Source organism: Enhydra lutris, unplaced genomic scaffold, assembly GCF_002288905.1.
Source record: "Enhydra lutris kenyoni isolate GAN:26980312 unplaced genomic scaffold, ASM228890v2 scaffoldscaffold10, whole genome shotgun sequence".
Lineage (NCBI taxonomy): Eukaryota > Metazoa > Chordata > Mammalia > Carnivora > Mustelidae > Enhydra > Enhydra lutris.
In genome coordinates, this window is record NW_019154094.1 from 11,549,867 (window position 1) to 11,564,412 (window position 14,546).

Sequence of the window (14,546 nt, forward strand, 5' to 3'; positions counted from 1 at the left end):
GGGGGCTTCGCGATGTCGCTAGTGCTGCTGAGCCTGGCCATGCTGTGCTGGGGAGCGGCGTCCTCGGAGCCGGTAAGCCTCCGCCCGCGCCCCTTTCCTGCGTTCGGTCCCTCCAGCCCGGACCCCGACGGCGTCCGATGCCCCCCCCGCCCTCCCCCGCGCACCCCAACCCAAGCTGGTTCACGGAGGGCCGCCTGGAAGGGGCACGTCCGCACCCCCTGGGGCGACCCGACGGTCCCGGCCAGGCCGCCCTGGGCTTCAGGCTGCTGGAGCTAGGGGCGTCGTCAGATGGACCCGGACTCAAATGCCAGCCAGCGTTCTGGACTCAGTCATTCCTGCTCCCCGAGGCTCCGTGTCCTCGTCTATAAAGGGAAGAGTCATACCCAGCTCACTCGGATCTAGTAAGGAACAGCGACAGGGCGTGCAAGACGGCCGCAAAGAGCGTGGCACGTAGTAGGTGCTCAACATTGTTACTATTCGCAGTCTTGAGGGCTGCCCAACTTCGGGCACAAGAACCATATCTCCATCACCACTTGCCCTTTTTGCCATGTTGATACCCGCTGGGGTAATATGACCCTGGAGCTGGGGAGCTCTGGGACTCTGGCTGGGTTTCCTTCTTCCCCAGTGCCCTGAAGGATTGAGGGAATCTTCTGGGTTACCAATGAAGGAGAATCTAACAAAGAGCGTTTGAACCTATATCTCTGCCTTCTTAGCATAGTATAGCGCATAAAAGCTGGTGGTAACTTGTTGATGGTTATGGAAAGATAAGCTGCATTCATGTTACCTGATGTCTCCCCCTACTATCCTTGTTGCTTTGCTTCTTCCAAAATTCGTCTCTCCAGCCCTTTGACTAGAACTCAGCTCCCGCTATAGTGGCTTGTTTAAAAAAAAAAAAAAAAAAAATCTGATATTACGTGGAGTTCAGCTGTAAAAAGACAAAGATGAGGGACTAACAAACCCAGATTACTCAAACCATCAAAAGCCTTGCCTTCTTTCATACAAGATTTTGGAAATGTTCAGGCTGAGAGGTATCAGATAGCAAATCGGTAGCCTTTTAGCCTATAGGGTTTTGTTATTGGAACTTGCTGCTGCCTGAAAGTTAACTATTTTAGGTCCAGCATTTTACTCCAAAATGAAAGTACTAATTATTATTATTACTATTATTATTATTAATTTTTATTTATTTATTTATTTATTTTTTTGCTTAAAAAGACATGAGCCATTACCTCCAAGGGATGTAGTACTGGCCTTTCTTGGACACTAATGATACATACTTATTTTTTAAAAGCTCTTTTATCTTTTAAAAAGATAACAGGATGAAATCACAGTCACAGCTGAGTTGGTATCAGAGGAGGACTATTTTAAAGGCCCTGGGAAGGCACCATGGCCTGCATTTATGGCTTGCTTCTGTTTATCTTCTTCACACAGCTTGGTCCTTAACCTGGGGAGAATCAATAAATACTCTAGATGGTCCTGAAAATCTGCAGTTGAACAGCAGAGTGTGAAGGGGTCTTCATGAAAGTCCAGAGTCACCCCTGCCTATAGCAGGGGAAGTGGGGTGAGGCACAGAGAGGGGCGGAGACCCACCTCTAGTTTTTAAGTGAGGGGATGAGCAGACTTGAAGATCAAGTACGTAATAGCTAATGTCAGGTTCATCGTAGCCTACAAAGCTTAGCCAGCTCAGTCTCCCCCAAACTGAAGTGGAATCACCCCAGCTTTTCTCCAAAAGTTTGCCACTTAAATATGCATTTTAAGAAAAGAGATGGTTTTAGGGCCCCCTGGGTGGCTCAGTCGGTTAAGTGTCTGTCTCGGCTCAGGTCATGATCCCAGAGTCCTGGGATCAAGTCCGGCATTGGCTCTCTGCTCAGTGGGGAGCCTGCTTCTCCCTCTGCCTCTGCCTGCTGCTCCCCCGCTTGTGCTCTCTCTCTGTCAAATAAATAAAATCTTCAAAAAAGAAAAGGAAAAAGATGGTGTTTTGTCTAATTTGGCAAGTGAAGGCTTAGGGTTTGCTAGCATTCAACATGACACTTTCTTTCTCTCTTGCAGACGATTCAGTGTGGCTCTGAGCCCGGTAGGTGTGCTAGGGACTGGGTATCTGGGGCTCTACACTGACAGAGCTACTGGACTTTTAGGGGGCCCACGTCCAGGCAATGGGTCATTGGAGACCAGGTACAGAGTGAAACATTGCTTTGTTAGCTGATGTGGGCGAAGTGTCTCCCTGGCAAGGCAGAGCTCCCAGGGTTTCATATGGGCTGGCTCCCTGGCCAATAAAAGGGGCACAGGCAGCAGCATTCACCATTTAGGGTGGGAAGGAAGCGGGCCACTTCTGGGAGATCAAATGCTGTGATAGGCGGTCACTTAGAGTTGAGAACAGGAAGCCGGTGTTTCAGAAAAGAAGGAGTGTTTTTGAGATGGTGGTATTTGAAGGGTGGGTGGGGTCTTGCCCAAGAAATATGGATGGAAAGGATGAGCTGGAGGAGAGATGGTACCAGCGAGGATTAGGAGGTAGGAAGGGCAGGTGTGGGCCAGCTGGCTGGAGTGCAGGCTGAGGTGCTCCGAAGGCAAGACCGACCTAACGAGCAGGTCAGATTCATAGGACAGGCCCGTGGAGCGGTCCCGAGTGCCCCGTGGGCTGGCGTCTGAAATCTCCGCCGTAAATCAGGCAAGCGCTAAGAAAGGTCAGGCCTGGCCTGCCTTAGCAGCAGGAAGAGATGAATCATGACCGAAGGACGGGTCAGGGTGGGTCGCTGAGACGAGATGGCACTGGACGGAGCCAGGAGAAGAGTGTCCCAAGCAGTTTTGCCTCTTCCCAGGACGGTCTCCAGAGTGGATGGTCCAACACACTCTGACCCCAGGAGACTTGGGGGACCTCCGAGTGGAGCCCGTTACAAGCGGCGTTGCAATGGACAACTATTCCATCTCGATGAACGTCAGCTGGAGACTCCGGGCTGATGGTAAGTTGGTACCAAGCAATAAAGCCTGAAGCGTCCAGTAGAGCAGAGAAGTACAGACTGTGCAGCCCAGTAATCCCACTCCTGGCAGAAACCCAACAATACAGACAAAAGCGCACCCAACGCCTCCTACCGTGGTCTCCCCTCATCCGTGGTTTTGCTTTCCGTGGCTAAACGTGGGGCCAGCTGGAGTCTGGAAGCGATGAGCCTCCTTCTGACCTACCTTCCGCGGGTCCACAGGGGCCTAATGCTCTGTCACCGGGTGTCTGCCATTCACCTCCCTTATCTCCTCGCGCGGAAGGGCGAGCACAGTACAGACTGTTTCAGAGAGACCACATTCACGGAATATCTATTACCGCTGTTGTTAGAACAGTTCTATTGTTATTGATGCTCACTCTTGCTGCGCTGGGTTTATAAACTTTAGCAGAGGTATGTATGTGGAGGAAAACATGGAGTATATATTAGAGTTCGGGACTTCCCACGGCTTCAGGCCTCCACTGCGGGTCTTGGAACATGTGCCCTGCAGACAAGGGGGGACTACTGTTCTAGATGATTCCTTGTAGCATTATTCTAATAACAGTCCCAGACCGGGATGCATCAGAGGCCTGCCGACAGTAGAATTACAAAACCAATCCAGGGCAGCGATGAGCGTGAACGACCTGTAGCTAAACCCAGCGTGGGTGAATCTCACGGACCGGAGGAGCCAGACCCAGGAGTCCACGCGCACATCTGAACGCAAACCCGAGTGGCTAGAAGTCACAGCCGTGGTGACTCTTGGCTCGGGAGCGGCTGGCAGGAAGCATGAAGGTCACTCCTAGGCTGTTTCTCATCCTCGGTGCTGACTGCACGAGTGTGATCACTCACCACGGGGTCTGCTTCTGATCTGTGTTCTCTCCTGTATGTCCTTTTACTTCATGGAGGAAAACAGAGCAAGTGCTGAGATGATCGCCCTGAGTTTAGGGCAAGTGCTGGCTCAGGTTCATTACTCTTCCGTTTCCCACACGGCATCATGAAGGTTCTGGCATTGCCCCAAGGTAGCTTGTGAGTTCCTCCCATGAACCAACCCTGGGGACCTAAAGCCCATTACCCTGGTTTCCACCGGCTTGATTCTGTTAAAGTCCACCGTGTCAGGCATCCAGGAGGGCCTGGCACAGACAGGGGAGGCGGCTACCGTCACCAGGCAGGAGGGCTCTCAGGGGGCTGGGGGCGGCATGCTCAGCCACAGGGGCACAGGGGCATGGGCTCCTTGTACCAGGCACCTGGAAAGGGGCTGTGCTCCATCTGAGTGGGACAGGGCCAGGGCGAGCAGGAGAGGGCCCTCAGGAGGGGCAGGAGGGCAGGGGCCCATGCCTCGCAGAGTGGGCACCAGCATTTGTTAGCTGCTGTTCCTGGGGAGCTGGGCCCTGAAGGAGTAGTGAGCCTTAGACAGGCAGGGAATGGGGGAGAGCAGGGGTGCTCAGAACTGGTATGGTCTGGGGGTGCCGCTCTAGGGGCGGCCTGTTCTCCCTGACAGACACCCACAGTAGTGCAGAGCTGGAGTCCCCTTGGCAGGACCCTGTGAGATTGGGGCTTCCCTGTGAGGAGAAAAGAGTGTGGTCTTTTTTTAAAGATTTTATTTATTTATTTGACAGAGATCACAAGTAGGCAGAGAGGCAGGCGGGGCGGGGGGTGGGGAGGAGACTCCCTGCTGAGCAGAGAGCCAAATGCGGGACTCGATCCCAGGACTCTGAGATCACGACCTGAGCTGAAGGCAGATGCTTAACCCACTGAGCCACCCAGGCGCTCCAAGAGCATGGTCTTGAGAGCTGAGTCCACGTCTGTCGCTGAGGAGCTTGGGCAGGGCTCCCTGAAATCCCCCACGCCTCACGCGCCTCCCCTGTTACCCGAGCGCCGGGGCGCCTGCCTTCCGGGACCGTTGTGTGAACTGAGATGGGTGGTGAGGCGTTCTAGCGTCCGGCTGGCCGTGGAGCAGGTGCTCGATCAACAACGGCCCTCTTGCCTTTCCCTACAGCCAGCATTCGCTTCCTGAAGGCCACCAAGATCTGCGTGACAGGCAAGAGCAGCGCGCGGTCCTACAGCTGCGTGAGATGCAATTACACGGAAGCTTTCCAGACTCAGACCCCACGGACCGGCGGCAGGGTGAGCACGCGGAGTGAGGCCCTGGCTAACCGTCCTTTCAGCCGGCCCCGTCACTTGGGGGGAGGCAGTGACCTGCTGGACACCCAGGCTGCTGAGCGGCCACCGCTTGGAGCCTGGAGCTGGCTGCCTGGCCACTTCCGGCCTGTATGCTTTGGGTAAGTCAGCGTCTCCTGGCCTCAGTTTCCCCATCAGCAAAGTGAGGGGAGCTGAACTTAAATTCTACCCTGGCTCTAAAAGCTTACGCTTCTCTGATTCTGCGACTTACCCTGGCAAACCGTGCGGGCTATGTTCCCGTAGCAGACCTTGGCTGGAGACCTCACTGTCAGCAGTAGGTTAAGGACAGGCAATTATAAATGAGAAGGGCAGCACACGAAGGTGCTGTGTCTCTGCATGGCGGTGTTTCAGAAATTCAGGGGCTCTTTGCTTTGCCTTTCAGTGGACATTTTCCTACACAGGCTTCCCTGTAGAGCCGAACACAGTCTACTTCATCGGGGCCCACAATATCCCCAATGCCAATATGAATGAAGACCCCCCCTCCATGTCTGTGAACTTCACCTCGCCAGGTAAGCCCCCTCACCCCTGTCTGGCTGGGATGCCTGCCGCGGGGCGTGTGGTTTGGTTCAGAGAGGCTGGGGGGCCTTGGACAAAGCCTTTGGCCCCACTGAGTCTGGTTTCCTCATCTGTGATGTACAGACGTAGTAACACACAGTAACCGTGCCTCCCTCACAGAGCGGGGGAGAGGAGTAAGTCAGATCAGACGTAGGGGACAGCCCATTCCTGTGTCGGACCCCGTGCTGAGTGCCTGACATGCAGCCTCTCACCGAAGCCTCCAACAACCCCGAGGTGGGGAGAGCCCCATTGCACAGATAAAGACCCAGAGAGCTTCAGAAATTCGCCCTGGGTCACACACACACAGCCCAAGTGATGCTGGCGTTCCCACGCCAGTCGTTCTCAGTCAACGACTTTCACTGCTCTTAACATTGACGCAAAATGTTTCCTGCACGACGTCCGTTCAGGCTGTGGTGTCTGAGGAGCAGCTGGGTCTCAGCCTCCAGAGGACCCTGGGCTGTCAGCGAGAGGCAGGGCAGCACCGAGCTGAACGTTGGGTCATCTCCGCTACTCCACAGCCCACAAGCAGCCCTTGAGTGTCACACCTGCAGTATCGCACACAGGGCTGCCATGAGCGGGACAGAGGATCACATGTCACGTGGGGAGGGTCCAGCACGGTGCCTGGCTACAGCAGTCCCCATGTCACCCTCACCTAGGCTGGGTCACCTCTTCTGTCCTCCAGTCCTGTCCTCTGTCCCTGGCGAAGCATCTAAGCCAAAGGGGGCAATTCCCAATTCCTTGCTGTTCTTTGAGCTTGAGGCCCAGGGTGTTCCAGATTTCTCGATGAGACCAAAGCTCATTTTAAAAAATAGAAATGTTTGATTTTGGAATAAGTTTGCAGAGATCATACCAAGAGTTGTGTAGATGTCCAAAGCATTCCCACAGGGCTCTCACCCCATGTCCCACATCGCAACCTGTCACGTTACTGTGGTTACATGTGTCAGAACTAAGAAACCCACAGGGGTACACTTCCATGAACGAAACTCCAGACTTTATTGGGATGTCACCTGCTTTTCTGTGAATGCCCGCTTTCTGCTCCAGTCACATTTAGTCCTTGCATCTCCTGTCTCCTCTGGTTGTGACAGGCTTCGAGTCTTAAGTCCTCGTGACCTTGACAATCTGGAGGGGTGGCCAGGCATCCTACAGAATGTCCCCTAGTCTGGGTCTGTCTGATGTTCGTCTGCTGATGAGCCTGGGGATGTGCGTTTTTGGAGACCGTGCAGAGGTGGAGTGTCCTTCCCAGGGCCTCCTAGCAGGGGTGGGTGACATCACCACAACATCGCTGCTATCTGCCAGCCATCTCCATTGACATCTACTGACTTTCCATTTCTCTACTCCAGTTTCTGAAGACAAGTGACTCAATCTGCCCCACTCTGGGGTGTGGGTGTGGCATGTGGGTTAAGCTCCACCTCCTGGAAGGGGCAGTATTTACATATATTATCAAGCCTCGGTTTCAAAGGGTTGAGTCTTCTCCTGGGGCTCACAGGTACTATTCTGATAAAGACGGTTTTAAAATCAGACTCTGGCTATCACTTTGTGGGTGATCTGCTTAACAGTCAAATCTGAGCGTCCCATTTAAATTTGCTCTCTGAACCTCGCATCTTGAACGTTCTGGCCGTTCGTTGCAAGCGTGGCAAGCCTGTGTTGTGTGTACTTGTTGGCAAGGAAGTGGGGCAGAGATACCTTTTTCTAAAACAAAACTTTCATTCAAATCTCCAGGCTGCCTAAGTCGCGTAATGAAATACAAAAAAAAGTGCGTCGAGGCAGGTAAGTAAATACAGCATTTGCCTTTGTTACTAGAAGAAACTGGAGCCCACACAGCTCAGTCCATCTTCCACGAAGAAACTGAGGCCTAGAGTTGCACAGAGCGGTCTGACCCCCGGCCGGCACTGAGCCCACTGAATCCAGCCTGTCCAGAGAAGGGCCGACTCTGAGTAGATGTAGGCAGTGAGCGGTGGTTGTAGGAGAACACCCATCACCTTGGTGGAATGATAATTTCTGTCCCAACTGCACTGCTGGTGGTGCTGGTGGAAGGCCCTCCTGGTTGGAGGGGAATCCCTGAGTCCTTGCCCCTTCTCAGACAGCAACACCACTGACCTCTGGCCACGGGGGTGCCTGGGAGCCTTCTGCTTGGATTAGCAAACATTCAAGGTGGGCGTGTTAGCTCAAGTCATGACCCAGAAGCGTATTCTCGACCTGTGTCATCACCGGGGTTCCCCTCTCACATGCTAGGCTATTAGAATCTGCCACTACCCTTTGAATTTTGGAGTAAGTCCCTTCAGGATAATCAGTCCCGAGTGTCTCATTCCTAAGGATCTTACAAGGGCATGTGTAAATTTCTGGGAAATAGGGTCTTGGGATGCTAATGAGGCTGGTGGGATATGAGGGATCCATCCCTATCTTTTAGGTACCCCAACCCCACAAGGCATCCCCGTGCACCCTGTCAGACTGAGCCCCATGTGGCCTCCTCGGCGCAAGGCCGACTTGGAGCTTTGGGCCTCTGCTCTGGCCCCCCACCAGGAGAGATCTGGACTGTGGGGGGCATGTTGAGTGTGAGGAGCTCTGAGGACCTGCAGTCAGTCCTAGAGCCCCCACTCCTAAAGACAGTTCTGAGCTAAGGCCCGAAATGCTCTCCCAGGTAGGGGAAACAATCCATGCTATCATCTCTCATGTTCCTGGAAATGAACCTGGTGCTGATTTGCAAGTCACAACAATCAACTGACTTTTTCCCACAGAGCAGGCCTGTCCAAGTACCTGCTAAGCGAGGAGGCATTTCCTTATTTCTTCACATTCAGTAAAGCCAGCAGAGTGGTCTGGTGAACCCAGAATGTTCTAGTAGCTGCAGTTCCGATCCTGAATTCACTTGCTCTATAATCTTAGCCTGTCTTGTGGCCTGTGGCTCCTCCTCCCCATCCTGGAAAGGAGAAAATGCTGACCCTACCCTTGACTCAAAATGGATGTTGAGAATAGAAGTGAGTAGTAGAACCGGATCTGTGTCTCCCACCACCCCCGGCCCAGGGAAGCTATCTTATGCAAAGCAGTGACATGGGGCCCCTGAACTTTCGTGGGCAGCAGAACTTTGAGGTTCTGGGAGCAAGGATTAGTACAAAGTCCACTGCGCAGTCAAGCCCATATCTCTCGGCTGCAAGTACGCCTGAGAACTTAGATTTTTGTCAAGCCCTTTGGGGGACTTCAAAGAGCGACGCTTTGCAACTCCATCCCTGTGGTTCTCTCTTGACTCAGGAAGTCTGTGGGATCCCAACATCACCGCTTGCAAGAAGAACGGGACAGCAGTAGAAGTGAATTTTACAACCAGCCCCCTTGGAAACAAATACATGGCTCTCATCCAAAATAACATTGTAATTGGGTTTTCTAACGTGCTGGAGGTACTTATTCCCTACATTTCCTAACACCACCCCCGTCCTCGACCTCCAACCTTCCTCACCTTGGTGATGAAAAATGTAGAAACTCTAGGATGCCCCGGACAGGCTCTCAATGCCAACCGAGCACAGACAGGACTGTCCGTTGTCCAAACGTGCTGGGCTCTTTAGATTGTTAGAGAAACAAGTCCCGGGGAACATCCCTGGAAATGGCCCCAAGAATCTAAAACCAACAAAAGTAGACATTTCCTAAGTAGGAAGTGGATGCTTGTTCACACGGTCTAGTGAACTGAGAGTTTGGGAAGAACAGTTCCCTCATTGGCTGTTTGCTGTCCTCATTCATATGCTTCACGATGATTCTCGATTTTGTCTCATGTCACCTGCACCAGAACACACCCCCAAGTCGCACTTCAGTGGTGATCCCAGTGACCGGGGAAAGTGAAGGCGCTGTGGTCCAGGTAAGGCTTATGGAGGTGTTGTGGGGCGGGGTGGGGGAGGGAGCTGGACACACGGAGCCGGGCTGCTGAACATTGCTGCTTCCAGCGGCTTCCATGAGCTCCCTCCTGCCACACGCTCCTGCCTGCCACCTGGCACTGCGGGACCTCCGCGGGGGTCCCTGCCTCGGGTGCTACAGAAGTGAGGGCCGGGTCAGAGCTGACCTCAAGGTCACGGTCCCTTTTGCTTTTATTCCTGGCTGTTGACTTTCCGTTTTTAGTCACTGAGCCTCAGAGTCATTCTGAGACAGGAGTACCATTTAATTGTCCCAACTGCAAAATGAAGCAACAAAGGATTGGAAAGCAGAGGGTTTGGGCTGCGATCAGTGTAGGAACTTTGAAGGACAGCCGCCACCGTTGACTCTGCTGGGAACAGGAAGTTGGACCAGCAGATGCTCTCGGGTCTCTTTCAGCTCCAAGTTTATGACGTGGGGACATGGAGGGTCATAGTGGGACACAGCCATGCCCAAGATCGAAGGAGCTTTTGTTTCTCATCCCCTGGAACATAAAGGCAGTTCTCAGACGCGCCGGAGGGAGCAGGTTCCTGTCAGCATATTATGACGGTGCCTTTTTCCAGGGAACGAGACTTTCCCAGTCCCCGGGGACTTGTCTGTCACTAGGAACTCTGCTGCTCTGGGTTTTTTTTAGAGGAAGTATTTGCATATGTATTAGGATGTGACCAACCCTTTTAGATAAGGAAACCAGCATGGTAGCAACACATACAAAGATTAGGTTCACAATTCAGGAGTTGGAAGGTGTTCAGTCTTGGGTCCCTAGTTTGGGTGTTAGGGCTTTGTTATGAAAGTGTGCCCAAGGGAAAAATACCTCATTACCATGCCGGGGTGGGAGTCCCATTCAAACCAGAAGAGAAGGAGTTTTGGTGGGAACAGGTATCGGGCTGAGGTTTTGCTCTGAAGCATGACGGGAACTTCCTGAGCCTCCTGTGTTTCCCTCAGCTGACTCCGTACTTCCACACTTGTGGCAATGACTGCATCAGACGCAAAGGAACAGTTGTGCTCTGCCCGCCAGCAAGCGCGTCCTTCCCCTGGGATAGTCGTAAGTGCCCAGCCTTTTCTGCAGGGTTGCCAGAGAGGTTCAGGGCCCGAGGGGCCCCACCAGTGGCGCCCCATTCACTGTGTCCCAGGGCGTGCACCTGCCCCGCAGGAGGGTGAGGGAGTCCCGCCGCGCACACAGGGCTGGGGTGCGGGGCCAGAGGTCGAAGCTGCCCCAGACTGAGAATGAAGGCTTGGTGTGTGAATTCACCGCAGGATCCTTTACGAAACAGGGTACACACAGGAAGGGGGGCGGATAAACAGCGCAAAATGGATGTGCGGAATGCTACAGGGACGGGCCGGAAAGTCAGCGGCGTTAGAGGACCAAGTGCAGAGGAGAAGGGACCTTTCATGGCACTGTGGTTTTCTGACCAGCCTCAGTGGCCCTGGCCTACCTGTGACAGTAGCGTGGTGTGGTCACACAGCCAACATTTGGATGACAAATGAGGACTATGAGCCCCAAAAGACACGCCTCACTGATGCCTGACAACAGTAGTTTGGCAAAATGTCTCTCTGCATTCAGAGGTGTCAGTTCTCTCGCTACAGATAGGCAAATTATAAAAATGTTCCCAGAACTAGCTTTTTTTGACGCCGGGTAGAGTCAAAAGTTAGAAAGTGGTATTCTTAGAAACTCAGCTGCACGAACTGACAACCCAGGTGCCTGACAATCCTGACTTCGGTGTGGGCACCGTGCCTAGGAGTTCCTGAGCTTACCTGACCCACAGGCCTGTGGGGGTGGCACTAGCCCCCAGGTTTGTCCTACAAAACAGCCTTTAAAAACGGCATCCACACGTACTATGTATTAAGTAATCATGCCCACAACAACATCAATTCATCAAAGAACAAAAAAACCGAATGCGAACTTGTTACCATGGTGAAAATGCTTGCGTGTATGTGGAGTAAAAGGCCAAAGTGATTTTGGGGGACCTTTCTTAAACTCCTGGGTCCCCTATCCCTTTTGAGAATCTGATGCATGGCCTGCACACTCTGTGGGAAAACGCACCAATCTGCAGACCCCCTAGAGATATACTGGCCCTTGGTTTTATAGGAATCTAAACTTCTACAAAGTACAGAGTGAAAATCTTAAGCTTCCGAAAGAGGAGATAAATTTGGTTTTGTTTTGCTGAAGGTAAATAAACTGTTTTCTCCAGGCAGAGGCATGCTGGGTGGCTGGCTGCCTCTCCTCTCTGCTCTGCTGCTGGCCACATGGGTGCTGGCCGCTGGGATCTGTCTCATGTGGAGGCGCGGTAAGTGGTACAATTCCATTCTTTAAAGAAATCCGAAGGAGAAAATAACACTTGGAATTTTTTTTTAAAGGCAATCACATTTTGGTGTTAGGACAAGAGTCAGGTCGCCCTGATGTAATGCCAAGGAGCTCCCCAAAAATACTGGTAACGATGCCAGGGCCACATCTGCCAAAGCAAAGCAGGGATGGGGACCTCCCAATCTGGTGACAACCACTGGTTTCATTTTTACCACTGAGGCATCTACAAGGACTGCAATGGGCAAAAGATAGCTAATAACGAATTGTATTTTGCCTCTAATGGGTACTCCAAAGCTAGTTCCTAGTTTTTAAAAATAATTCTTCCGTGGCCTAAGAACAACACTCGCTTGAATTCATATACTCTAGGGAGCTTGCCAACTCTAAAATATCAAGAATTTGAATACAGGAATCAGAGTATTTATACCAATACACTGAAAACCTCTGCTTTTCCTCTCCTCCACATGGAGACAAAATATAAATGCACACTTTGGGTCATTTGTGATGTTGTTGACAGAACAAGATCAGTCTGCTAACCTAAGTAAGAAAACCATGTGGATCCTTGACCTTAGGAATACCACTATTTAGGGGATACCGTTTGGCCTGTTAATAGTTACAATACTTTCATAGGTAGTTTCTGTTCTAGAGCACACACAGCATTCCAGTTCGGTTCCAGCTGAAATGGGGTACTGGCTAATCTTATGCAACTACAGAAAACACCTTTACCACCTGCAGATAGAAGATGGTCCAATCACTGAGTTGACCTGACTCAAAACATGATGTGAAGGACAGGTCAGTGGCCCTGTTTGTACAGGACACTAAGGGTAGGACAATTACAACTACCCACCTAAAACAAAGTACCTCAAACCTAAACCTCCTCAATGAATTTACTTGAAAAGATAAGGCTGAAGAGGACCTATTTAGTATAGAAACTTGGAAAACACATCTTTTAAAGCATCTCTAAGGTTTAGACATCAGTGTGTCTCAGGTGATATGTTTAAAAGGAACACTGGGGACATTTTCCTCTGGCAGGAACAATGTCCCTAGTGCTCCGCCAGCCTTCCCTAGCAAGGGATCATTTATTATTGGTGGTTCAGACCAGAGTGAAAGCCTGCCATTTGCTGTTCACAGACAACAAATGCTTTCTCTCCCCACAGAAAGGACCAGGAAGGCTCCCTTCCCTACTACCACGCTCCTGCCCCCCATTAAGGTTCTTGTGGTCTACCCATGTGAAATATGTTTCCATCACACGGTTTGTCACTTCACTGAGTTTCTTCAGAACCACTGCAGAAGTGAGGTTATCCTTGAAGAGTGGCAGAAAAAGAAAATAGCAGAGATGGGTCCGGTGCAATGGCTTACCACTCAGACGAAAGCAGTGGATAAAGTCATCTTCCTCCTTTCCAATGACGTCAGCCCCAGATGCGATGGCACCTGTGGCAGGAGTGACGGCAGCCCCCATGAGAATTCCCAAGACCTGTTCCCCCTGGCCTTTAACCTCTTCTGTAGCGATCTGAGAAGCCAGACTCCCCTTCACAAATACATGGTGGTCTATTTTAGAGAGGCTGATACCAAAGACGAATATAGCGTACTCAGCGTCTGCCCCAGGTACCACCTCATGAAGGACGCGTCTGCTTTCTGTACAGAACTACTCCGTGTCAAGCAGCAGGTGTCAGCAGGAAAGAGGCTGACGGCCTGTTCCCTGTAGCCCGCCCGTGAGAAGTGAGGGGCCTTGAAGCCTTCCTACTCCTCCAGTTATAGGCAGAAAGTATCTCAGATGATTCTGAAGTTTCCTGTGTGGGCTATGTGCAGGGAGACGTCACAGACACCTGCTGTATTTAGCAACAGGAGCAGGGAGGATTCCTAAATGAATACATACATCTTAGCTTAATCAAAACGTTTATGCCTGAAAAACTGTTACAAATACTACTAACTACTGTAGCATTAACTGAAGGACAGAAACTACATTTATAAAGCTAAATTGACTTCACTCCTAAAAGTCAAGGAGAACTGTAAGGCAGAACTATAAGCATTCTGACAACACGATGATAAACACCCGCCAGCCGACTGTCTAGTCCGGAACAGCCCATGCACTGCACAGTAACCAGAACCGCTTACTTCTCGGACACTCTAAACTTGGTGAATACCGAAGTGAAGCCTTTGCTCATTCACTCAGTAAGCTCATGGGTAAAAAACCTTCTATTACATCCAAAAGCCATTTTTAAAACAGAATAGGGAGTAACAAGCCGAAATCCTCTCTGCTGACCAGATGACGCAGGATACGTACAGTCACTTGTATTATCGGGACTTGCAGAGGACCTGCTCCCTCTGAACTAGATTCAGGTCCTCGCCGAGTCTTGTACGGGTGACTTCTAATGTAGACACCGATGCCCATTACCTGCAGACCTGATGTCCACTTTTGCCCAAAGTTACCTATTAAAGCTTACTATCAAGAATTCAGAGTTTCTTGTTTACTATGCGACTTCTCATGTTCAAAACACAAATAATTCCTGCTCTGTTCAAAGTCAGCCCTCTCGAAGTAATCTTTTTATAAATGAGTTATTGTAATAGTTTACTTAAATAAAAAATTACCAGAACTAGATATGTATGGTATTTTATGTCTTCCAACTTTTTCCTCTAAAAGTATCTTTTTTGGGGCACCT

General features: G+C 51.2%; 1 protein-coding gene across 5 annotated transcripts; it reads left to right on the forward strand.

Annotated features, from left to right (window-relative positions):
* The first annotated feature begins 1 nt into the window (after nt 1).
* Nucleotides 2-14,458, forward strand: LOC111143740 (interleukin 17 receptor B). 5 transcript variants are annotated; one of them, XM_022497568.1, is made up of 11 exons: nt 2-72; nt 2,047-2,071; nt 2,814-2,954; nt 4,963-5,090; nt 5,527-5,653; nt 7,419-7,466; nt 8,943-9,085; nt 9,469-9,537; nt 10,530-10,633; nt 11,781-11,872; nt 13,044-14,458. In XM_022497568.1, exons 1-11 carry the CDS (start codon nt 13-15, stop codon nt 13,589-13,591), a joined length of 1,485 nt encoding a protein of 494 aa, XP_022353276.1. In that variant the 5' UTR covers nt 2-12; the 3' UTR covers nt 13,592-14,458. The 5 variants fall into 5 exon arrangements, with proteins under 5 accessions (XP_022353276.1, XP_022353274.1, XP_022353278.1 ...); XM_022497566.1 differs by having other exon boundaries at nt 10,530-10,629; nt 11,777-11,872; XM_022497570.1 differs by lacking the exon at nt 2-72 and adding an exon at nt 152-457 and having other exon boundaries at nt 10,530-10,629; nt 11,777-11,872.
* The last annotated feature ends 88 nt before the right edge of the window (nt 14,459-14,546 follow it).